The sequence below is a fragment of the Oncorhynchus kisutch genome, linkage group LG19, assembly GCF_002021735.2.
Source record: "Oncorhynchus kisutch isolate 150728-3 linkage group LG19, Okis_V2, whole genome shotgun sequence".
Classification (NCBI taxonomy): domain Eukaryota; kingdom Metazoa; phylum Chordata; class Actinopteri; order Salmoniformes; family Salmonidae; genus Oncorhynchus; species Oncorhynchus kisutch.
Genome location: NC_034192.2, coordinates 30,802,215 through 30,825,999, shown reverse-complemented (window position 1 = coordinate 30,825,999; position 23,785 = coordinate 30,802,215). Strand labels below are relative to the sequence as shown.

The 23,785-nt window shown below is 43.3% G+C and overlaps 1 protein-coding gene across 2 annotated transcripts in view; it reads left to right on the top strand.

Annotated features, from left to right (window-relative positions):
• pdgfrb (platelet-derived growth factor receptor, beta polypeptide) overlaps positions 1–23,785 on the top strand; it is a 60,576-nt gene that overhangs the window by 11,014 nt on the left and 25,777 nt on the right. For both annotated transcript variants that reach the window (XM_020452504.2, XM_020452505.2), the window contains exons 2-7: positions 19,005–19,080; positions 19,441–19,722; positions 20,232–20,489; positions 20,853–20,983; positions 22,253–22,418; positions 23,465–23,645. In XM_020452504.2, coding sequence (XP_020308093.1) covers positions 19,032–19,080; positions 19,441–19,722; positions 20,232–20,489; positions 20,853–20,983; positions 22,253–22,418; positions 23,465–23,645 — 1,067 coding nt within the window. In that variant the 5' untranslated portion in view covers positions 19,005–19,031. The remainder of the gene's footprint in view (positions 1–19,004; positions 19,081–19,440; positions 19,723–20,231; positions 20,490–20,852; positions 20,984–22,252; positions 22,419–23,464; positions 23,646–23,785) is intronic.

The following is a 23,785-nucleotide window of genomic DNA, read 5'->3' as shown; positions in this document are numbered from 1 at the left end:
GTGGGGTTGGTAGTGAATGCTGGGAAGGGTCATTCAAACATAAGATTCCCAGCATCCCTGGGAAAACTCACACTCTGAGAACACACTTTTAACTGCAAGGTGATCACCATGACATCTCTAATGTAAACACCTATCTTTACGTCGACCATGGCCAATGGGGGAAAGGGACAGTATACATACTGTCCTAGACCACTCTTTCTATGGACCACTTAAATATGATAACGCCCCTTCAGTTGACCCTTCACTAAGCCCAACCCCCCCCCTTGGTTACTGTTACAACCTCAACAACATTTTTCCGGAAAGCCCAAATCCCCATTCAACCACTGGCAAATTCCCCTCACTGTTTCTAAAACACAATGACATTAAACACATACTACCCCTTGCTAATCGGGAACCTCTTGTGGTGGACTGTCATTACAATTGCTTCACGAAAACCTGGTCAAATTATGTTTGTAGCGTAGCTAGCCACTGAATGGCTCTGAATTCACTGTCATCATGCAGTCACTTTTTTTAAACCACTTTTGTAGCTAAATAGAGCTCTCAAATCAGGAGATTGGAGTAGTATAATTACCATTGCTAACATACATTTTGAGAAAACACGTTATATTAAGTGGCTAGCTAGCTAGCATTTGGTGGTCAATGAGACTGAGAGCTAGAAAACAACGTAACAAAAGTACAATTTTGGATTTGAAAAATATTCCATCATTTCAGAAAAATATTCCTTCATTTCAGGAATTACAGTATCAAGTACGCCTTTTAATTTCTAAAAGAAAACTCTGTTTTTGCCACAGCCTTAACTGCCGTTAATGTGATTTTAAAAGTACATTTCACCACTGCTCTTTAACTGTATATGTCCATTAATATGTTACTAATATATAATAATTTCCTCACTACATGCAAATGCAAGCATTTCTGAATCTTACCGGTGGAAACAGGCCATCTACATTTACTGGTTTAAGCAAACCACAATATACAGAATTCACGATTTCAGGACGAATTGCCGCCCCTGCCAAGGTGGATCCTTTTGAGAATGGGAGTTAACAGGTATCTAACTAGCTAGCAAACTACATTTGTTTATCTTAACCAAAGTCGAGCTAGCTAGCTTTCATAATATGCTGGCTAGATGTTCCAAAGCAAATCATTGTAATTAGCCAGCTGCTATCTGGTGATGTGATTTGTAACTTTGCAAGCTAACTTTAGCAATGTCAGATTACGTTAGCTACAGCGTACCATATCTAACCGTTAGCTAGCTAACTACCGCATAGGCTAACGTGACTGGCCTGTATGTTCGATTTACAGGGTCTGATCCTATCAACATCTGCAGCAACATCAACATCAAACTCAGCACCAGGAACTAGTGTTTGCTAAATCTTACCATGACTCCACGGTGATCAAATAAATATACTGGAGCTAGGCATAAACATGGTCTGTGTCTTGTTGTTGTGTTTATAAGTAGGGTACAACTTCTACTGTAGTTATCTGTATTATGGAGGCTTAGTTGATAGTTAATGCAAAGCTTAATTTCTAAATTGGAAAAAAGCTAAGTTATTAGTAAGGAGGGGATGGTGGTGGGTGACTGACTGGTGTCTGTTGGGGATGGATATTTTGTGGGATGGTTAGTCAGCACGATCTATTGACACGAGGGCAATGGGTGGATAAAGTACCTTGTTTAAATGTGTATTGATGGGGACAAAGTGGTAAAATGTTGGCTAATCACTAACTTGTGTATGTCCTACTGACTAATCCTGCCGCTGATGATGATGACGGCCTTGACACCAGCTTCAGTAGTACAGATCCTGTAGACCCATTGGATTTGTATTTTTATTTCACCTTTATTTAACCAGGTAGGCCAGTTGAGAACAAGTTCTAATTTACAACTGTGACCTGGCCAAGATAAAGCAAAGTAGTGTGACAAAAAACAACACAGAGTTACACATAGGATAAATAAAAGTAGAGTCTATAACACAGTAGAATAATCTACATACAATTGAAGTCGTAAGTTTACATACACCTAAGGCCAAATACATTTAAACTCAGTTTTTCACAATTCCTGACATTTAATCCAAGTTAAAATTCCCTGTCTTAGGTCAGTTATTATCACCACTTTATTTTAAGAATGTGAAATGTCAGAATAATAGTGGAGAGAATTATTTATTCCAGATTTATTTTTATTCATCACATTCCCAGTGGGTCAGAAGTTTACATACACTCAATTAGTATTTGGCAGCATTGCCTTTAAATTGTTTCGGGCAGCCTTCCACAAGCTTTCCACAATAAGTTGGGTGAATTTTGGCCCATTCCTCCGGACAGAGATGGTGTAACTGAGTCAGGTTTGTAGGCCTCCTTGCTCGCGCACACTTTTTCAGTTCTGCCCATACATGTTCTATGGGATTGAGGTCAGGGCTTTGTGATGGCCACTCCAATACCTTGACTTTGTTGTCCTTAAGCCATTTTGCCACAACTTTGGAAGTATGCTTGGGGTCATTGTCCATTTGGAAGTGCACCAGTCCCTCCTGAAGCAAAGCACCCCCACAACATTTTTTTCCACCTTTATTTAACCAGGTAAGCTAGTTGAGAACGAGTTCCCATTTGCAACTGCGACCTGGCCAAGATAAAGCATAGCAGTTCGACACATACAACAACACAGAGTGACACATGGAATGAACAAAACATACAGTCAATAATACAGTAGAAAAAAAGTTACAAAAAGTCTATATACAGTGAGTGCAAATAAGGTCAAATAAGGGAGTTAAGGCAACAAATAGGCCATGGTGGCGAAGTAATTACAATATGGCAATTAAACACTGGAATGGTAGATGTGCAAAAGATGGATGTGCAAGTAGAGATACTGTGGTGCAAAAGGAGCTAATTAAATAAATACAGTATGGGATTGAGGTAGATAGATGGACTGTATACAGATGGGTATGAACAGGTGCAGTGATCTGTGAGCTGCTCTGACAGCTGGTTCTTAAGGCTAGTGAGGGAGATCTCTAGCTTCAGTGATTTTTGCAGTTCGTTCCAGTCAGTGGCAGCAGAGAACTGGAAGGAAAGGTGACCAAAGGAGGAATTGGCTTTGGGGGTGACCAGTGAGATATACCTGTTGGAGCGTGTGCTACGAGTGGGTGCTGCTATGGTGACCAGCGAGCTGAGATAGGGCGGGGCTTTACCTAGCAGAGACTTGTAGATAACCTGTAGCCAGTGGGTTTGGCAACGAGTATGACGCGAGGGCCAGCCAACGAGAGTGTACAGGTCTCAGTGGTGGGTAGTATATGGGGCTTTGGTGACAACAGATAGCACTGTGATAGACTACATCCAGTTTGCTGAGTAGAGTGTTGGAGGCTATTTTATAGATGACATTGAGGATCGGTAGGATGGTCAGCTTTATGTTTGGCAGCATGAGTGAAGGAAGCTTTGTTGCGAAATAGGAAGCCGATTCTAGATTTAATTTTTGATTGGAGATGCTTAATGTGAGTCTGGAAGGAGAGTTTACAGTCTCGCCAGACACCTAGGTATTTGTAGTTATCCACGTATTCTAAGTCAGAGCCGTCCAGAGTAGTGGTGCTGGATGGGCGGGCAGGTGCGGGCAATGATTGATTGAATAGCATGCATTTAGTTTTATTTGCATTTAAAAGCAGTTGGAGGCCACGGAAGGAGAGTTGTATGGCATTGAAGCTCGTCTGCAGGTTAGTTACAGTGTCCAAAGAAGGGTCAGAAGTATACAGAATGGTGTCGTCTGCGTAGAGGTGGATTATAGAATCACCAGCAGCAAGAGCGACATCATTGATGTGTACAGAGAAGAGAGTTGGCCCGAGAATTGAACCCTGTGGCACTCCCATAGAGACTGCCAGAGGTCCGGACAACAGGCCCTCTGATTTGACACACTGAGCTCTATCAGAGAAGTAGTTGGTGAACCAGGCGAGGCAATCATTTGAGAAACCAAGGCTGTTGAGTCTGCCGATAAGAATACGGTGATTGACAGAGTCGAAAGCCTTGGCCAGGTCGGTGAATACGGATGCACAGTATGAAAGCTCATGAAAGGATGAACAGGATGAAAGCTATCAGCTGGGAACAAGCTCAAGCTCAACATCATCTGACTCGGAAGAGGTAAAGACTGCACAAAAGACTGAACGAGGCTGGCAAGAGCCAAAGTGTATAGTCTGAGTCCAACGTCATGGAGCTTATGAAGTTCTGCTTGGAGCTTATGAATTTCTGCCTGACCAGCTGCCATTATGCAACACAAGATGAGGTTCACCAGCTGAAGAACATTCAGGACCCTGCCTGGAACATTCAGCCAACACAACATCCATATTCAGTTAGACTGAGGTTGTAGTATAATATAGAAGCCCGAGAACGCTCACAACTGCATTGTGGTATAGATATTGCTAGATCTTGTACATATGTATAATAATGGATTTTTACAATCTTACTACTAAAACAAATTATGTAGGGAGTCTGTGTATCATTTCAAATTTAATTTGTTGGCAAGTAAACATGCTCCAATAAAACAGTAGATTAGTGTGTCAATGTAGCAAATAAGTAGACATGGCTGGAGACTGAGGAGAGTTTACATACACTCGTAGCAGTATGCATTAACAGTTATGGCAATGTATGACATATATACTGTAGTGTCTTAGCTCTTATTACTTATTTATATAATAAGAAAGACTCTGAATACAAGAAATTGAACTGGAGCTTCACATTTACTAAAACGAGTTAGTTCCAGAATAACATAGAACAACACTGCGCATGACCAAGGGTTCTCCATTCTTAAAGGGGACATCAGTAATTAACAGAACATAACATTCCTTCTCTTACACAATCAGTTACTTTTACCAAACCACAACTGAAACATTTCCCAGAAATTGTTATAGTTATTTTGCATCTTTTAATTTGAACTTGAAAAGTTTGTTTTTGTTTGTTTGTTTATAAGTCTAGTCTGTCTGGTGGACGGTGCCTTCGTTCTGGGTAGCGCCTCGGATTGTCTGGAGGCTCCTGAACATCCTCAGTGTGTGTCTGGTGGACGGTGCCTTCGTTCTGGGTAGCGCCTAGGATTGTCTGGAGGCTCCTGAACATCCTCAGTGTGTGTCTGGTGAACGGTGCCTTCGTTCTGGGTAGCGCCTAGGATTGTCTGGAGGCTCCTGAACATCCTCAGTGTGTGTCTGGTGGACGGTGCCTTCGTTTTGGGTAGCGCCTAGGATTGTCTGGAGGCTCCTGAACATCCTCAGTGTGTGTCTGGTGGACCTTGCCTTCGTTCTGGGTAGCGCCTAGGATTGTCTGGAGGCTCCTGAACATCCTCAGTGTGTGTCTGGTGGACGGTGCCTTCGTTCTGGGTAGCGCCTAGGATTGTCTGGAGGCTCCTGAACATCCTCAGTGTCTGTCTGGTGGACGGTGCCTTCGTTCTGGGTAGCGCCTAGGATTGTCTGGAGGCTCCTGAACATCCTCAGTGTGTGTCGGGTGGACGGTGCCTTCGTTCTGGGTAGCGCCTCGGATTGTCTGAAGGCTCCTGAACATCCTCAGTGTGTGTCTGGTGGACGGTGCCTTCGTTCTGGGTAGCGCCTCGGATTGTCTGGAGGCTCCTGAACATCCTCAGTGTGTGTCTGGTGGACGGTGCCTTCGTTCTGGGTAGCGCCTCGGATTGTCTGGAGGCTCCTGAACATCCTCAGTGTGTGTCTGGTGGACGGTGCCTTCGTTCTGGGTAGCGCCTAGGATTGTCTGGAGGCTCCTGAACATCCTCAGTGTGTGTCTGGTGAACGGTGCCTTCGTTCTGGGTAGCGCCTAGGATTGTCTGGAGGCTCCTGAACATCCTCAGTGTGTGTCTGGTGGACGGTGCCTTCGTTCTGGGTAGCGCCTAGGATTGTCTGGAGGCTCCTGAACATCCTCAGTGTGTGTCTGGTGGACGGTGCCTTCGTTCTGGGTAGCGCCTAGGATTGTCTGGAGGCTCCTGAACATCCTCAGTGTGTGTCTGGTGAACGGTGCCTTCGTTCTGGGTAGCGCCTAGGATTGTCTGGAGGCTCCTGAACATCCTCAGTGTGTGTCTGGTGGACGGTGCCTTCGTTCTGGGTAGCGCCTAGGATTGTCTGGAGGCTCCTGAACATCCTCAGTGTGTGTCTGGTGAACGGTGCCTTCGTTCTGGGTAGCGCCTAGGATTGTCTGGAGGCTCCTGAACATCCTCAGTGTGTGTCTGGTGGACGGTGCCTTCGTTCTGGGTAGCGCCTAGGATTGTCTGGAGGCTCCTGAACATCCTCAGTGTGTGTCTGGTGAACGGTGCCTTCGTTCTGGGTAGCGCCTAGGATTGTCTGGAGGCTCCTGAACATCCTCAGTGTGTGTCTGGTGAACGGTGCCTTCGTTCTGGGTAGCGCCTCGGATTGTCTGGAGGCTCCTGAACATCCTCAGTGTGTGTCTGGTGAACGGTGCCTTCGTTCTGGGTAGCACCTAGGATTGTCTGGAGGCTCCTGAACATCCTCAGTGTGTGTCTGGTGGACGGTGCCTTCATCTGGGTAGCGCCTCGGATTGTCTGGAGGCTCCTGAACATCCTCATTATAGCTTCTGCTATAGCAGTACCTTCATCAACACGTTCCCTTCTTTCAGCCTGGGGTCTCTTTACTGCCCCACCGTCCTCTACAGTTCCCTGTGTGTCACTCTCAGGAGCTCTCTGTGCCTGTTCTCTCTCAATTGTTGTGCTGTTTTCCGTTGAATGCATTTGGTTAATGTGACGCCGCCACATTATGTCTGGGCTCACTTGAACCTGGTAAGTTCTGGGTCTCGTTTGTGTATGTACAGTCCATCTTGTCCATTTCCCTCCTCTTCTGTAGTCTCGCAACATCACTTCCTGTCCTGTTTGGAGTTGGCGCTCCCGGCCACCGGAGAGCATCTTGGCTTGTTTGTTCAGCACTTCATTACGCCTGTTTGGCTTCATGATGTCCAGCTGTGTGCAGAGAGAGGCCCCAGAACATCAGTGCGGCTGGGCTTTCATTTGTCGTGGCATGTGGAGTGTTTCGGTAGGAGGCAAGGAACTTGGCCAGTTTTGTTTGCAAAGTCCCTTCGTCTCGTTTTGCTGCACGGAGACCTTGCTTTAGGGTTTGCACAAAGCGTTCTGCCAGCCCATTGGTGGCAGGGTGGTACGGAGCAGAGGTTGAGTGTTTGATTCCATTTACTGACATGAATCTTGTAAACTCGCCACTTACAAAAGCTTGCACGTCGTCACTTACCAGCTGCAGCGGCAATCCGAAGCGTGCAAACATTGTTCTGAGACACTCTATCGTCTGAGCTGAGGTGGAGGAGTCCGTGCAAAACACCTCTGGCCATTTGGAATGGGCATCAAATATAACCAGAAACATGTGCTTTTCAAAGGTACCAGCGTAGTCCACATAAATTCTCTGCCATGGTTCTGTGGGCCATTCCCATGGGTGGACTGGGACAGGAACAGGCATGTGAAGGGTTTCCAAACATCCACTACAGTTCTTCACCATATTTTCTATCTGTTGATCCAGACCTGGCCACCAGAAGTGGCTCCTTGCAAGCAGCTTCATTTTGACAATTCCAACATGACCTTCATGTAGTTGCTGCAAGACCTGATTATTGCATTTCTGGGGTATCATGACTCTCATTCCCCACATCAAACATCCTTGGTACATTGTAATTTCGTTTCTCCGCTGGAAATACGGAGTCAGCTCCTTTCTGCCAGTAGCTGGCCATCCTGACATGGTGTAGGTGTACACTTTTGACAAGGTCACATCTTTCCTTGTCTCCTGTTTGATAACTGTGCTTGTGACCGGTAGTGCCTCGAGCTGAGCGGTATGGAACATGTTCACTGCATCCACCCTCGTTTGTCTTTCTCTTGTACACGGCAGTCTGGATAATCCATCTGCATTTGTGTGGAGGGACGACGGCTTAAACTCAATGTCATACATATGACTGGCAAATAACAAGGCGTATCGCTGTGACCTCGCTGCTGTCATTGCCGGAATGCCTTTCTTTGGACAGAAAATGGAACGCAACGGCTGGTGATCCGTAACCAGTGTGAAACGCTTGCCATATTGGTATGCGTGGAATTTCTTGACGCCCCACACTAGCGTCAGTGCTTCTTTGTCGATTTGTGAGTAGTTTTTCTCTGCATCATTCAATGTTCGTGATGCAAATGCAACTGGCCTCTCTGACCCATCTTTCAGTGTGTGTGAAAGGACGGCCCCTAAGCCATAAGGGGATGCATCACAAGCCAACTTCACTGGCAGTTCAGGGTCGTAATGCATCAGGACCTGTTCAGATGTGATGAGCCGTTTTGCCTCAAGAAATGTATTTTCACACAGTTCTGTCCACCGCCATGTTCTATTCTTTTCCAGGAGCTGATTTAGAGGCTGGAGTACTGCTGAAAGGTTTGGGAGGAATCTTCTGTAGTAATTGATCAGTCCCATAAAACATCTCACTTCTGTGATATTTTGTGATCGTGGTGCCTGTACCACTGCCTCGATTTTGTCTTGTGTTTTGTGCAATTCATTGCGGTCGATTTCATGTCCACAGAAAACAATCTTGTCTTTGAAGAACTCACACTTCTGTAAGTTTGCCTGCAGACCATACTCTTTCAGTCTTTTCAGGACCTCTTCCAGGTTAGCCAGGTGCTCTTTGTCGGTGCGTCCTGTTATGATCGTGCCATCCAGGATAAACTGGGTTCCTGGGATTCCTTCCTTCCTGGGATTCCTTGCAAAATCTGGTCAATAGTTCATTGCCAAATGGCTGGGGCTGATGCAATGCCAAAAAACAGGCGGTTATACCTGCATAGACCTTTGTGTGTGTTTTTTGTCAGGTACTGTTTGGAGCTCTCTTCAACCAGTAGCTGCAGGTAAGCCTGTTTCCGATCGATTTTACTGAAGTGTTTTCCACCAGCTAGTGCAGCAAAGATGTCATCCAGATGTGGCAGGGGGTATTGGTCCACATGCAACATTGAATTCCCAGTTACCTTGAAGTCCCCACACATTCTATTAATCTAAATCACTGCCACTGTTCTCTGCTAGTGCATTCACAGACCCTTTAATTTTCTCAGTTTTCCTGTTGTGACTGAATTTTGCTCTGCATGCTCTTTGAATGTGCCCCCTTCTACTGCATTTGTGACAAATTTGTCTTTGAAATGGCAGTCCTCTGCTCTGTGACCATCTCTGTCACACCTGTTGCATTTGTCGGCCACAGGGGGGCGCTGTCGGCTGCGTGAACTTGTGCAGGGAAGTTTGTGATAGGTCAGTATTTATTTTACTTTTCAATTCAAATGCATCTTTAGCCGCGATTTCCATAGCCACAGCAATTTCAACAGCCTTTGCAAACGTGAGATCTGATTCTGTGAGCAAACGTTTTTGAATGTGCTCATGTTTCAGTCCACAAACAAATCTATCCCTTAATGTGTCATTTAGATTCTCTCCAAACTGGCAATGATCAGACAGTTTCTTCAACTCTGCTACATATGTACTAACACCCTCCTCCTCATTCTGATCTCTCTTGTGAAAACGAAAACGTTCCGCGATGAGGAGTGGTTTAGGTGATAGGTGATTTTGCAATATCTCCACAATCTCTGTGAATGTTTTATTTGAGGGCTTCAGAGGGGCAGTCAGATCTCTTAGCAAACTGTACATTTTTGGGCCAATTAAATTCATCAACGCTGGTACTCTCTTGTTATCAGCAATGTTGTTTGCAATGAAGTACTGTTCCAGTCGTTCAATGTAAGTTGCCCAGTTTTCTTGCGTGTCATCAAACACATCTATATTCCCGATGCTAGCTATTCTCTTTACCTCCGGCTCCACGGGTCTTTGATCTGCCGCCTCGTTCTCGTCAGCTCTCCCCTCGTCGTCACTAGCTGTTGTGCTACAGGGTCAAAATCTTCCTCTCTTCCTACAAGCTCCATCTGCATTCGTGATGCACACTGCAGATAATCATCCTCGTCGCCATCGTAGTGTCTTAGCTCTTATTACTTATTTATATAATAAGAAAGACTGAATACAAGAAATTGAACTGGAGCTTCACATTTACTAAAACAAGTTAGTTCCAGAATAACATAGAACAACACTGAGCATGACCAAGGGTGCTCCATTCTTAAAGGGGACATCAGTAATTAACAGAACAGAACATAACATATACTTTTATTTACTTGACCAAACAAATTCTTACTTACAATGACGGCCTACCAGGTAACAGTGGTTTAACTACCTTGTTCAGGGGCAGAACAACAGATTTTTACCTTGTCGGCTCGGGGATTCAATCTAGCAACCTCTCGGTTCCTGGAGCTTAGCTATATTGCTAGCTAGCTACCAACAGCAAAACAAGTTACTCATTTGTCATTTGCCTTCCTGGTCCAACTGGTCTAGGCTACTGCCACCAGTTGATCTTGGAGGTTCTGAAGAACGTCTCAAGCACACTGATATCCATATGTGCATCGGAACTTTGTTGGTCTGTCACAAACACACATTCCATGGGGTCTGCATTGGCTGTCCATGAACGAATTCATTGCAGCACAGACATTCCTCTTCTGTCGACATGGCTGGACAGCACCCACACAGGCACCACCAGTCTGACTGTAGCTACCCATCGCTGCTTGCTGTTCTCACTGTCTCAACTCCTCTTCTCTTTATTCCGGCTCAAATTAATAGGGCAGTATGTCCCTATGTTAGTATGTAAAAGAACAGCTCTTCTTGGAAAGAGGAATAATCAGAAGCAGTCATTGTAATTATTTAGCTGGCCATCTCGGCTAGACAGTGCACAGTAACATAGCTCCTGTGAACCTGTAGAAAATAGTACCACCCCCACTTTGCAAAGCCTGCCTTCGAAGGTGAGAACACAATTGGACATGGAAGTAGGGCTCCCGTCAGGCTGTAGTCTTCACAAATTCAGGGGAAATTAGTCAACCTAGATATCCTGCAATACCGTGGCAGATAGGAAAATCCCTATTGAACAAGGACAACCATATCTACTCTCTGCTAGCGTGGTCATGCATGGCGCTCAACCTTTGCCACGACCAAATCCGTACGGGAGTTGCAGTGATGTGACAAGACTCTAACTACCAAAATTGTGTAGAAAAAGGGGTAAAAAGTACACAAAAGTAAATAATAATAATAATGTGGGTGTGTTTGTAAATTCACTCTGGAGTGCCAGAGTGCGCTCCGAGTGTGCTCTGGGCATTTGTAAATTCAGATTTTTGTCTGTTTGTAAATTCAGAGCGCACACTGGATGCTCTAGCTGAGGAGTAGGGTTGATCTGAGCATTCTGGCCTCACAACAGCAGTCAAGCACCCAAGCTAACTGGCTAAAGTTGGTTAGTTTGCTAGTTACTTCCAGACACAAATGAGAACACCTCACTCTGATAATTTTGCTCACCCTAGCAGCCTAGGCTGTTTTCATGTTATCTAGAGCATTAGTGACTGTAACTCTGCTGCTGACAACAATATAATTATGTTTTTTGCTGACATTTACTGACACTGGTCATATACATATTCATAAATTCATGAGTTATTCTCAGACGAGAGTGCTCTGAAATCAGAGTAGATAGCCAAAATGTATTTACAAATGCACCCAGTGTTGCTTCACGTGCATCTTGTCACTATGGTCTAAGTCAATGTATTTTTATCCATCTCCTCTGGGATCAACTGGAACCAACAGCAGCTTGTATTATCTGGGCCGTTCAGGGTTACTGAAGCACAGCCAGGACCTCTTGGCAGATCCTCCCATGGTTCACTGTCTTCACGCTTAATAAAAGTTCCATTCCTCACAGAGAGTCCTGACCTGGACATAGATCTACTCTGCACATATACATTTGTATCTACTTACACCCCCCCCCCCCCCCCCCCCCCCCCCCACAGCCTCACTTTACATTACCACAGAGTAGCTGATGCACTTTGTCTTTCCCAGAAGCATTTAATGCGCATAGGCACGAGCAGTGAGTGTTTTCCTATCCTTAGGGTCAACTCTGATGTCCACTCTCCAGACCTCTCCACATTGCCACTCGTGAACGTATACAGTGTTTGCGAAACTATTCACCCCCTTGGCATTTTTCCAATTTTTTTTCCTATTTAAAATGGATTTTTGAGGGGTATGTATCATTTGATTTACAAAACATGCCTACCACTTTGAAGATGCAAAATACAGAAAACTTGAGCACGCATAACTATTCACCCTCCCAAAGTCAATACATTGTAGAGCCACCTTTTGCAGCAATTACTTGCAGCAATTACTAAAGTAATTTGATGGCCAAAAAGCTCAATTTTAGTTCTCATCTGACCAGCACCTTCTTCCATATGTTTGGGGAGTCTCCCACATGCCTTTTGGTGAACACCAAACATGTTTACTTATTTTTTTCTTTAAGCAATGTCTTTTTTCTGGCCACTCTTCCGTAAAGCCCAGCTCTGTGGAGTGTACGGATTAACGTGGTCCTATGGACAGATACTCCAATCTCCGCTGTGGAGCTTTGCAGCTCCTTCAGGTCTCTTTGTTGCCTCTCTGATTCATTCTCTCTATGACTGGTCTGTGAGTTTTGGTAGGAGGGCCTCTCTTGGCAGGTTTGTTGTGGTGCCATATTCTTTCCATTTTTTAATAATGGATTTAATGGTGCTCCGTGGGATGTTCAAAGTTTCTGATATTTTTATATAACCCAACCGTGATCTGTACTTCTCCACAACTTTGTCCCTGACCTGTATGGAGAGCTCCTTGGTCTTCATAGTGCCACTTGCTTGGTGGTGCCCCTTGCTTAGTGATGTTGCAGACTCTGGGGCCTTTCAGAACAGGTGTATATATATATATATGTATATACTGAGATCATGTAACAGATCATGTGACACTTAGATTGCACAAAGGTGGACTTTATTTAACTAATTATGTGACTTTTGAAGGTAGTTGGTTGCACCAGATCTTATCTAGTGGCTTCATAGCAAAGGGGGTGAATACATATGCACCACTTTTCCATTTTTTTCATTTCACTTCACCAATGTGGACTATTTAATGTATGTACATTACATGAAATTCAAATAAAACCCCATTTAAATTACAGGTTGTATTGCAACAAAATAGGAAATACGGTAAGGGGGATGAATACTTTTGCAAGGCGCTGTAGTTGTCATATGTGACACTGTGGTGACTCGTGCTCATAAATATTGATGTACTGTTTCCCTGGTTGCGGATCGCTCTCTGAGTGTTCTGACGTATGGCCTTCTGGGACGGCGTGACCTCCAGGCCCTGGCGCTTCCGCCACCATCCCCACTCTATCAGTGGGCCTGGGAAAGTTTCATAGGAGCACTGTGGGAATGTGAACTGTACTGGATACCAGTGACACAGAGGGGAGGGAACGGGAGGGAGTGTGTGTTGAGCATTGACTGGAGTGTGTGCATGCATGCTTGTACATGTCATGGTGAATGTGTGTGTGAGTGACAGTAAGTGTGCCTCCGTATGTGTGTGTGTATGTGTGTGAGAGAATCCCAAAAATGTATAATGAAATTAAACATTGCACAAGGCCCTAGCTAGCCTAGTGCAGGATGACGTCCAATCCCTCTCTCTCTGGATCCTCAGCTTTATTAGAACCAGGAGGATGGAGGCGGGGGAGGAAATGTTCGAGTCATGTTGTTGGAACAGTTTAAGAGTTTCAGTTTGGGGAACGGAAGTGCCAAGGGCAGTTTCTTTACACAGGCTTAAAGATCTAAAGATATACTGTATCCAAGTTTGAGTAACAGTTAGCTGGATAGTCAGGAGATTTCAAATATTAACAAATTCATATTTTTTATATAGAACCTTTCTTAGGCTAGAATACTTGTTGCACAAAGTGCTTTACAGTAATCAAAGTAACAGTAATACTTTTTCCAGCACGTTTTATGATTCTGTTGATTACTTCTAAAAACAGAACAATTCATAAATTTACAGTATTTCAAACTGTATATGACAATGTACGAAACGTTGTCTTGTGAGGAGGAACATCTTCATGGTGATGGAACAGTTCCACAGTTGTATCGTGATCAAATGAGAAGTTGGATCATTTTTACTACACATGCTTTTAATAGTACGCATTAAGTAATCCAGTTCAAAACAGAATTTAAACAATTTTAAGTGCCCACAATTATTTTAAAGATAAATGTCAATGTTTCCACTAAGGATTCCTCCTCCTCTTGCTTCTCCTCCCTCTCTTCCCAGGGCTTCTTTCTTCCGCCCTCTCTCCATTTCCCACCCTCCTCCTGCGTACAGGCCTGTGATCTATCCTTAACTGTTTCCAGACGCCTGCTGCTGCACCCCTTCCCTGTGCCCCCCTTAACGCTCCCCCCCCCCCCCCCCCCCCACTTCCACCCACAAGAACCTCCACCCCTCTTTCCCTCTCTCCTTCCATCACATTATCTGTGTTGTCGATATTTCTCTCGGTCCTCTTTCCCTCTAATGATGCAGTGTTTACTCAGGAATACTTTCCAGCTCTCTCATTGGCTGTCTGTAGTCAATGATGGGTGAGCCATGTCACCTTTAACCTCCATTGATCTCTGACATGATGTTGAAGCTGAAGTGATGATATTGCTCTTAAAACATCAAAACCAGTCTAAAAAAAAAGTGGGTCTGGTAGTGAACCTCAGTGGCTTCAGAATGTATTCACACCCCTTTACTTTTCCTACATTTTGTTGTGTTACAGCCTGAATTTAAAACGGATTACGTTTAGATTTTTGTTGGTCACTGGCCAACACACAATATCCCATAATGTCAAAGTGGAATTATGTTTTTTGACATTTTACAAAATACAAATAAAAAGCCGAAATGTCTTGTGTCAATAAGTATTCCATCCTTTTCTCATGGCAGGCCTAAATATGTGCAGGAGGAGAAATGTGCTTAAGTCACATAATAAGTTGCATGAAGTTACTCTGTGTGCAATAATAGTGTTTAACATAAAAAAAAATATGACTACCTCATCTCTGTACCACACACATACAATTATCTGTCAGGTCCCTATGTCGAGCAGTGAATATCTAACACAGATTCAACCACAAAGACCATGGAGATTTTCCAATGCCTCACAAGAAGGGCACCTATTGGTAGGTAGTTAAATAAAAAAAGCAGACATTGAATATCCTTTTAAGCATGGTGAAGATATTAATTACACTTTGGATGTTGAATCACACCCAGTCATTACAAAGATACATGCATCCTTCCTAACGCAGTTGCTGCAGAGGAAGGAAACCACTCAGGGATTTACTACAAATATTTATATTCATGAAATCACAAGTGCAATATAGGAATACACAGCTTAGCCTTTTGTTAATCCACCTATCGTGTCAGATTTGGAAAATATGCTTTACAGCGAAAGCAATCCAAGCGTTTGTGTAAGTTTATTGATCGCTCGACAAAACATTATGTACACTTTGCATCAAGTAGCTTGGTCACGAAAATCAGAAAAGCAATCAAATTAATCGTTTACCTTTGATCTTCGGATGTTTTCACTCACAAGACTCCCAGTTACACAATAAATGTTCCTTTTGTTCAATAAAGATTTTTTTATATCCAAAATATGGAGCGTTATGTTCAGAAATCCACAGGACATAGCGGTCACGACAACGCAGACAAATTCCAAATAGTTTCTGTAATGTCCACAGAAACATGTCAAACGTTTTTTATAATAATTCCTCAGGTTGTTTTTAAAATATATAATCGATAATATATCAACCGCAACTGTCTTTATCAGTAGGAGAGGGAAAGGCAATGGCTGCCCAAACTCTGTTACACATACAAAACGCTGCCGGCACCCGGCCATACAATGACGCGATTTTATCGTTCTCGCTCATTTTTCAAAATAAAAGCCTGAAACTATGTCTAAAGACTGTTGACACCTTGAGGAAGCAATAGGAAAAGGAATCTGGTTGATATCCCTTTAAATGGAGCAAAGGCAGGTTATGGAACATGGAATTTTCAAAATAGAAGCCACTTCCTGGTTTGATTTTCCTCAGGGTTTTGTCTGCAATATCAGTTCTGTTATACTCACAGACAATATTTTGACAGTTTTGGAAACTTTAGAGTGTTTTCTATCCAATACGAATAATAAAATGCATATATTAGCAACTGAGACAGGCCGTTTAGTTTGGGCAACTTATTCATCCAAGCTACTCAATACTGCCCCCCAGCCATAAGAAGTTAAAGGCTGTGATAGGAGAAAACGGATGGATGGATTAATAACATTGTAATTAGTCTACAATACTAACCTATTTGACAGAGTATTAAGAACGAAATCCTAGAGGAAAACCTGGTTTAGTCTGCTTTCCACTAGACACTGGGAGATTAATTCACCTTTCAGCAGGACAATAACCTAAACACAAGGCCAAATCTACACTGGAGTTGCTTACCAAGACGACAGTGAATGTTCCTGAGTGTCCGAGTTACTTAAATCTGCTTCAAAATCTATGGCAAGACCTGAAATGGTTGTCTAGGAATCAATGATCAACAACCAATTTGACAGAGCTCGAAGAATTTTGAAAAGAATGATGTTGCACAATCCAGGTGCGGACAGCTCTTATGCCTGCCTCACACTGCAGACCTTAATGCTCAAATCAGTTTTGGAATACTGACTGTCCAAACAACAAGTTACAAGTGACCAAATCGGATTTGTGTATATTCAGACAGCAGTCACTTGCTGATATAGCTATGCTAGTTGTCATATAATGACGGGTGTGTAGGCTGATTGGTGGTCGTGCTTCCTATAGCTCAGAAGTTAGCAGGTGACAACAATGCTTACCATTGGATGTTTCCCTGTTACATTGAATGTTCTAAGTCATAGTATAAGAACACCTTTAAAGCACCAAAGAATAAGATGATCCAACTTTCAAAATAAGTCATTTTTGGTTAGCCACAGCAGTCAACTAGCTAGCTAGGTAGCTGTTTACCTTTCTATCACATTTCAAACACTAATTTGTTTGCAAACAATGAACAAGTTAGGTACCACATCTTGTTCTGGTCAAACTGTCAATAGAGTAGCTAGCAAGCAACAAGACACGCCAAATAACAGTCTAACAACCACTTGAGGGCAAATAAATCAGATTTGACACAATTTGCTAGGCCAGGAATCAAATTTGTATCTCATTTCAACCATATCTGAAGGTGGTTTGAAATGTGGATTGAAATATCAGAATCCATATGGCTTTTGGGTGTTCAGACTGCAGGAAAAATAACAGATTCGCATCGGATACGGAAAAAATATTGATTGGTGTCACTTCAAACCGCCAATGTGAACAAGGCTTTAGAGACTTACCCAGAAACACTCACAGCTGTAGTCGCAGCCAAAGATGATTCTAACATGTATTGACTCAGGGGGTTGAATACTTATTTAATCAAGATATACTAGTGTTAGATTTTTAATCTTTTTATTTTTATTTTTACAATTGATAGATTTTTCTTCCACTTTGACATTACATAGTATTTTGTGTAGATCATTGACAAAAAATTACAACTATTGGCCTCCCGAGTGGCACAACAGTCTAAGGCACTGCATCGCAGTGCTTGAGGCGTAACTACAGACCAAGGTTTGTTACCGGGCTGTGTCACTACCGGCCGTGACCGTGAGTCCCGGGTTAGGGGAGGGTTTGACCGGGGGGGGGGGGGGGGGGCTTTACTTGTCTCATCATACTTTAGCGACTCCTTGTGGCTCGCCGGGCACCTACAGGCTGACTTCCGATCGTCAGTTGAACAGTGTTTCCTCCGACACATTGGTGCAGCTGACTTCCGGGTTAAGAGGGTCTTGTTTCGGAGGACGCATGACTCGACTTTCACCTCTCCCTAGCCCCGTTGGGGAGTTGCAGCGATGAGAGAAGATCGAAATCCATTTTATTCTTACTTTGTAACACAACAAAATGTCAAGGGATGTAAATAATACTTTCTGAAGGGGAAGAGGGTTTTTTTACCTCAGTGTTGAGTTTTAAAATACGAAACAACACATTGTGTCACCATAGCAGCTTATCAGTAAACAAAACCCCAAATATGGTTTGCTATTGCCGTTCTGTGGTTGCCGCTATTGCCTAATTACTTTTGTTTACTTGGAATCCAATTAAGGGTTCAACACGACAGTGGAGTAGTTTTATACCCAGCAGCATTGTTGGGGAATAGGGTATCATTTGAGATTTTGCCTCAGTGTTGTGTTTTAAATCACGAAACTGCACATTGTATCACCATAGCAGCTTATCAGCAAACAAACTCCAAAATATGGTTTGTTGTTGCCGTTCTGTGGTTGCCTTTTGTTTACTTGGAATCCAATGAAGGGTTTTGACACGACAGTGGAATAGTTTTAGCCCCAGCAGCAGAGTGTTGCGGAGGCACACACTGACCCGTTTGTTAGTTGGACAGAACGCTGGCAAAACAAGAACAAAAACTCTCCGACATTGTTCTGTCCCTGTGCAGCGAGCCATCACATACCTCTCATGTGAACCTATTCAGAACATAGAACCGGAATGTTGTGTACAGAACTCACATCTCATTATTGAGAGGGGAGTAACCTTCCATTATATTTTAAGTGCCGCATCTACTCTGTTAAGTCCATGTCTATGATTAGCCCTGTGTTCTTTCTGTGGCATACAGTATCTTTGGATTAGGAACAGATTGTGCTGTCATGACATGTGATTTATATAGTAAGCTCCCAACTTGGTTTCCAACATGATATGAGCGTATCAGTAGTGTATGTGAAGAGATATTAAGAAGATGTTATGAGTTCAGAATGTTCAGACCAACTCTGAGTCCCACCCTCCCCATGTCCCGATCCCCGAGCTGTCCGAATGCCTGAGTTCACTAGTAACCAGCGTAGGAGGGAACAACACCCTTGCGCTAACCTTCGAGTCGTCTATGTCTCTCTCTCAATAATTTTGTCATAAGCCATTTACTGTATGAAGGACAAGTGTAAAATAGAAACTCTGGGTAGGGAGTTTGTCTTTAACACAAGGGTCAAACTCAATATGCTGGGAGGAATGTCGTGAAGAAAACAGGGGCTACAATGGAGACTACAATATTCAGTGTTTTTGTTTTGAAATCTGTTTGCAGAATAATACTCTCCTGAAGCGTATCACCATGAGGAGTGTCAGAGTATGCACTCTCCATCTGACAACCATTCTTACAGGTGAGAGAAACAACTACACATCTACTGAAATATCATGAAAATAAACTGTGAGATATAACATGACTAGAGCCTGAGTCTTTCCTAGTTAGGTTAAATGGTAGGGAAAAACTCCTGAACTTTGTATCCAGCTAATTTGCCATAGAGATTGCTCTTTAATGTGGATGGAAAAGAGCATTGATCAGCTTAAAAGGATCTGTCAACATCCCTCCTCCATAACCCACCAGACTGGTCACTTCCGTCATCGCTGTGTAATTGGACGGATATCTGAGTTGTTATTGCTATCTTAACCTTTGACCCTTGACCTGAAGATCTAGCTATTTGATCCCAAACCTGACCTTTTCTTGTTTGTGTTGACTGCAGCTCTTTTACACTTCTGTCCTGAGTTCTGTTGCCTGGAGATCTCCCCTAGCAACAGTGAAGTCGTCATGACAGCGGGTGACTCCATGATCATTACCTGTTCTGGCTGGGGGACGGTCGAATGGAGGTTCAAGCGGGATGACAACGTTCCCTATTTTGGAGTGGAGAACCAGAACACAACCAGTGTTCTCATTCTGGACAATGTGACGTGGAGCCAAACGGGAGTTTATGTCTGTACCGAGGCTTGGACTGACGAGACCATAGAGGTGGCAGTCTTTGTTCCGGGTGAGAACACTATTATTACTTTAAAATTAGATTAAGATCACTTTATTGGTCAATTAGACACATGGTCCAATGAAAATGGTACTTCTTCTTTTAACACAACCCCTACAAGAGACACTTATACAGCTGGAGAGTTGCGCAGGACTGCCACGCTCGGCACCATTGTAGTGTGGTTTAAGTGCCTTGCTCAAGGGTACAGCGGCATCTAGGACTTGACACCAGCAACCCTCTGGTTACTGGCTCGTCTCTAACTGCTAGGCTACCTGCCGCCCTCTTTACACTCTGTCACAGCTATTGTACTTTTACAAAGATAGGTTAGGTTAGACAACTGTTATGTTCCCACTGCCCAGGCAAATATTGGATATTGTAACAGCAAACTACACTTATAGGCCTCAATATCTTGGTTCAATCATAATATAAAGATTTTTTTTTATTCCTCATATGGTGTGAAATGATTCCTCTTATCCCTCAAGTGATGCTAAGTCTTCCCGTCCCTCATCTTCCTCACACAGATCCTGATGTGTGGTTCATTGAGAGTTTCCACGGCATGGTGACCAAGACCAGCGAGGAGGGGATCATCCCGTGTGTGGTCACCAACCCCCAGATCAATGTCACCCTCTACGAAAGAGACAGTGACATGCACCTGAAGGGGGTCTACATCCCAAGTGAGGGCTACAGGGCGCCACTGGAGGACAGGACCTATGTGTGCCGAGGAGAGCTGAACGGGGAGGAGAAAGAGTCCCAGGCTTTCTACGTATTCAGCATTGTTGGTGGGTACCTGGACTGAGGCTGGGGCTGGGGCTGGGGGTCAGAGATGGGCCTGGGGATGTAACAATGAAGGAGACTAGAGAAGGCTAGAGACCTAGCGTTTCATGACATTCATTGTACTGTACAGGCCATGCACGTCATTGTTGATATGCATGTCTGGATGTAACAACGACAGTATTGCAAGGGTATCAGTCTATGGTCTCAAGCGGTTGTATATCAGTGATATTGCTAAGTAAGCAATATGTTCTCTTTCACCTTACGGTAATGTCTAAAAATAACAAGGAACTCATTATCTCTATCCCGCTCTCCCTCACACCCTCCCTTTTTCTTTCTTTTCTTCGCTTTCCACACATTTCCCGTGTTAGTTCCGGAGACGATCGACGCCTACATCAATGCGTCTAAGACGGTGCTGAAGCAGGGCGAGCCTCTGACCGTGAACTGCACGGTGCAAGGAGTGGAGCTGGTCTTCTTCTCCTGGGACTATCCCAATAGAGACGTGAGTGGGAGAGAAGAGAGGAGAACAGGCATAGAGCAAATTACATCAAGATGTCTGTGTAGCCACACCTAGATGTGTTAAGTCCCCAGGAAATATCATTCATGACAGACACATGGTTTTCATATCATCATTCATAATACACTATCTTTTTGGTGGTGAAAGTGTTTTACCTCTACGGGGTCGGTGTCCCCTATACCGGGGCGGTTGAGTTAACGTGCGCTAATGTAATTAGCATGATTTTGTAAGTCACAGCAAACTTTCCAGGACATATGTCTTCTATGGCCAGAAAGCTTAAATTCTTGTTAATCTAACAGTAGCTACAGTAGCTATTACAGTGAAAAAAAGACCATGCTATTGTCTGAGGAGCGTGCACAACAACAAAAAATGTATCACGGAAACTGGTTTGATACATTCACCTCTGAAGGTAAATAATGTACATACATTCAGTAATCTTGATCTGATTTGTCATCCTGAGGTTCCCAGAGATAAAATGTAGCATAGTTTTGTTTGATAAAATCTATTTTTATATTAAAATGTAGGAACTAGGTTCTATAGTTTGAACTCCTGCTGTCTCTGGCTCTACACCCACCCCGCCATCTAGATGTGTGAAAGTTAGTGTATTAGCTAATGATCCATCATGTATGACATTCCTGGGAGTGTGTGAACTTACATTTTGTATTACCATATAATGTGTGTATGTTCTCTATAGCTATGTACTTGTAAATGTATAAATTGACCATTTCGGCACATTTGGGCAGACTTGATACAAAATATTGTCCAGTATTGCAATGCTTCACTGGATCAATCTTAAACTTTGCACACAATATAAAATTGTGCCTAATCTGCAATAGTATATTATGGCCTTTCTCTTGCATTTGTTTGTATTATCTTTTACCAGATCTAATGTGTTATATTCTCCTACATTAATTTCACATTAATTTCAGTGTTTCCTTTGAAATGGTATCAAGAATATGCATGTCCTTGCTTCAGGTCCTGAGCTACAGGCAGTTAGATTTGGGTATGTCATTTTAGGCAATTTTTTTTATTTTTAAGTGTCAGATCCTTAAGAGGTTTGAAAGCCCTTGTGATAGGATTTAAGAGGTTTGAAAGCCCTTGTGATAGGATTTCACTGATAGATATACATGTGGATAAAATCAACACGTCCTGTTAAACTTGTAGAATCTGATATTACTTAGTTTGTACTTCTATAGCCTTCTCTCAGAAGGAATACAAAATGTATGCACCCCTTTCCTCCCCTGTGTCTGTCAGGTGGACTCCATTGAGCCTCTGACTGACGTCCTGTCATCCCAGAAGATGCGCTCACGCCTCATAGTCTCCAAGGTGACGCTGGCCAACACGGGCCAGTACGCGTGTCATGTCCACGAGGGTGTCCAAGACCAGAGAGCCACAGCCAACGTCAACATCACCATCCTTGGTGAGAAGGAGACAGGAAGAGATTCTCTAAAAACAAACAATGACTGGATAGATTATTATTAAGGCAATTTTTTTGAGACCGAAAGAGCATCACTCATAATATGAACCCCAATGCACTACGCGAGAGAGAGTTCTATTAAAAATAAACCACACGTAATAAATGTTTTACTTTTTTATCATTTAGCTAGTGAACGTCACTGAACATACAAGCACAACATCTGTGTTTTGTGTGAGATTTCGTGTGTTTTGTCTGATAACATTATGTACAAAGTGTCCAATCTGAGAGATATTGTCGAATCAGAATCAGCACTGTGCCTTTACCTTAGAAGTCACTTCAAATAATTGAAATTCATTCAACTTAACTGCGTCTAACAAGCTGCAAAAGGGAAGTCAGCAGAAAGGGTAAAAAGGGTAAAACCCAACATTTTTTCTCTATCACCCTCTTTGAGGATTGGATGTAGCCAAAGAGACAGTCGTGCCTCTGTGAACGCTTACCCTATTCCCACTGAGGTTGTGTTATATTTAGGCCACGGTAAGTCAAACATGTATAAACTGCCTTCTTCATACAGCCAGGGCATTCATGTTGCAAGTCTTTCTCTCTACATGGCTCTGGGCCAATACTCTGGACAGCCCACTGGAAATGACAGATCCTCGTTTCAGTCTCGAAACAGTTCAACCATTTGACTAGGAAGCTTTGTAATCACCTCAGCCTACACAATATGGAACCACTATACTTAGCAGCCATACTGTAAACACAGTGAATTACACTTAATACTCTTAAATAGTAGTTACGATAAAGGAGAAGAAAAAATGACTTTTGATAACATAGCATATACATGCTGGGCATCAGAAAACATTGGCTGCAGATATGGATCACAAATTTAAAGGCCTCTTCCCTTGCCCTGGGTGCCTGTCTGTTTCAGCTTCTCAACTCCCATTTGTCAAGCTATTTATTCCTTAACGCAGGCTACATGTTCTTGCAGAATGTTCACAGAGGTACTATACTTATTATGCGTTTACTAACTAATGACAACCTTCTTCTGTCAGAGCAAGGCTTCGTGGAGCTGAGGACCATCCAGGATCGTAATGTCTCGGCCCAGCTGCACCAGAACGTAGAGCTGAGGGTGGAGATTGAAGCTTACCCCCCTCCACGTGTCCGCTGGACCAAAGATGATGCCACGGTCAACGGGGACAACGTCGTAATCACCAAGCAGGAGCATGAGACCAGGTGAGACAACCTGGACGATGATCAATTCTAATCAATCTGGAGATTGAATTTCTCAGATTAGATCAATAGAGTTTGTTCTATTTGTCGTTACATGAAAGTATAAAACAGATCAGGCAACCAGATTTACAATCCCACTTGTG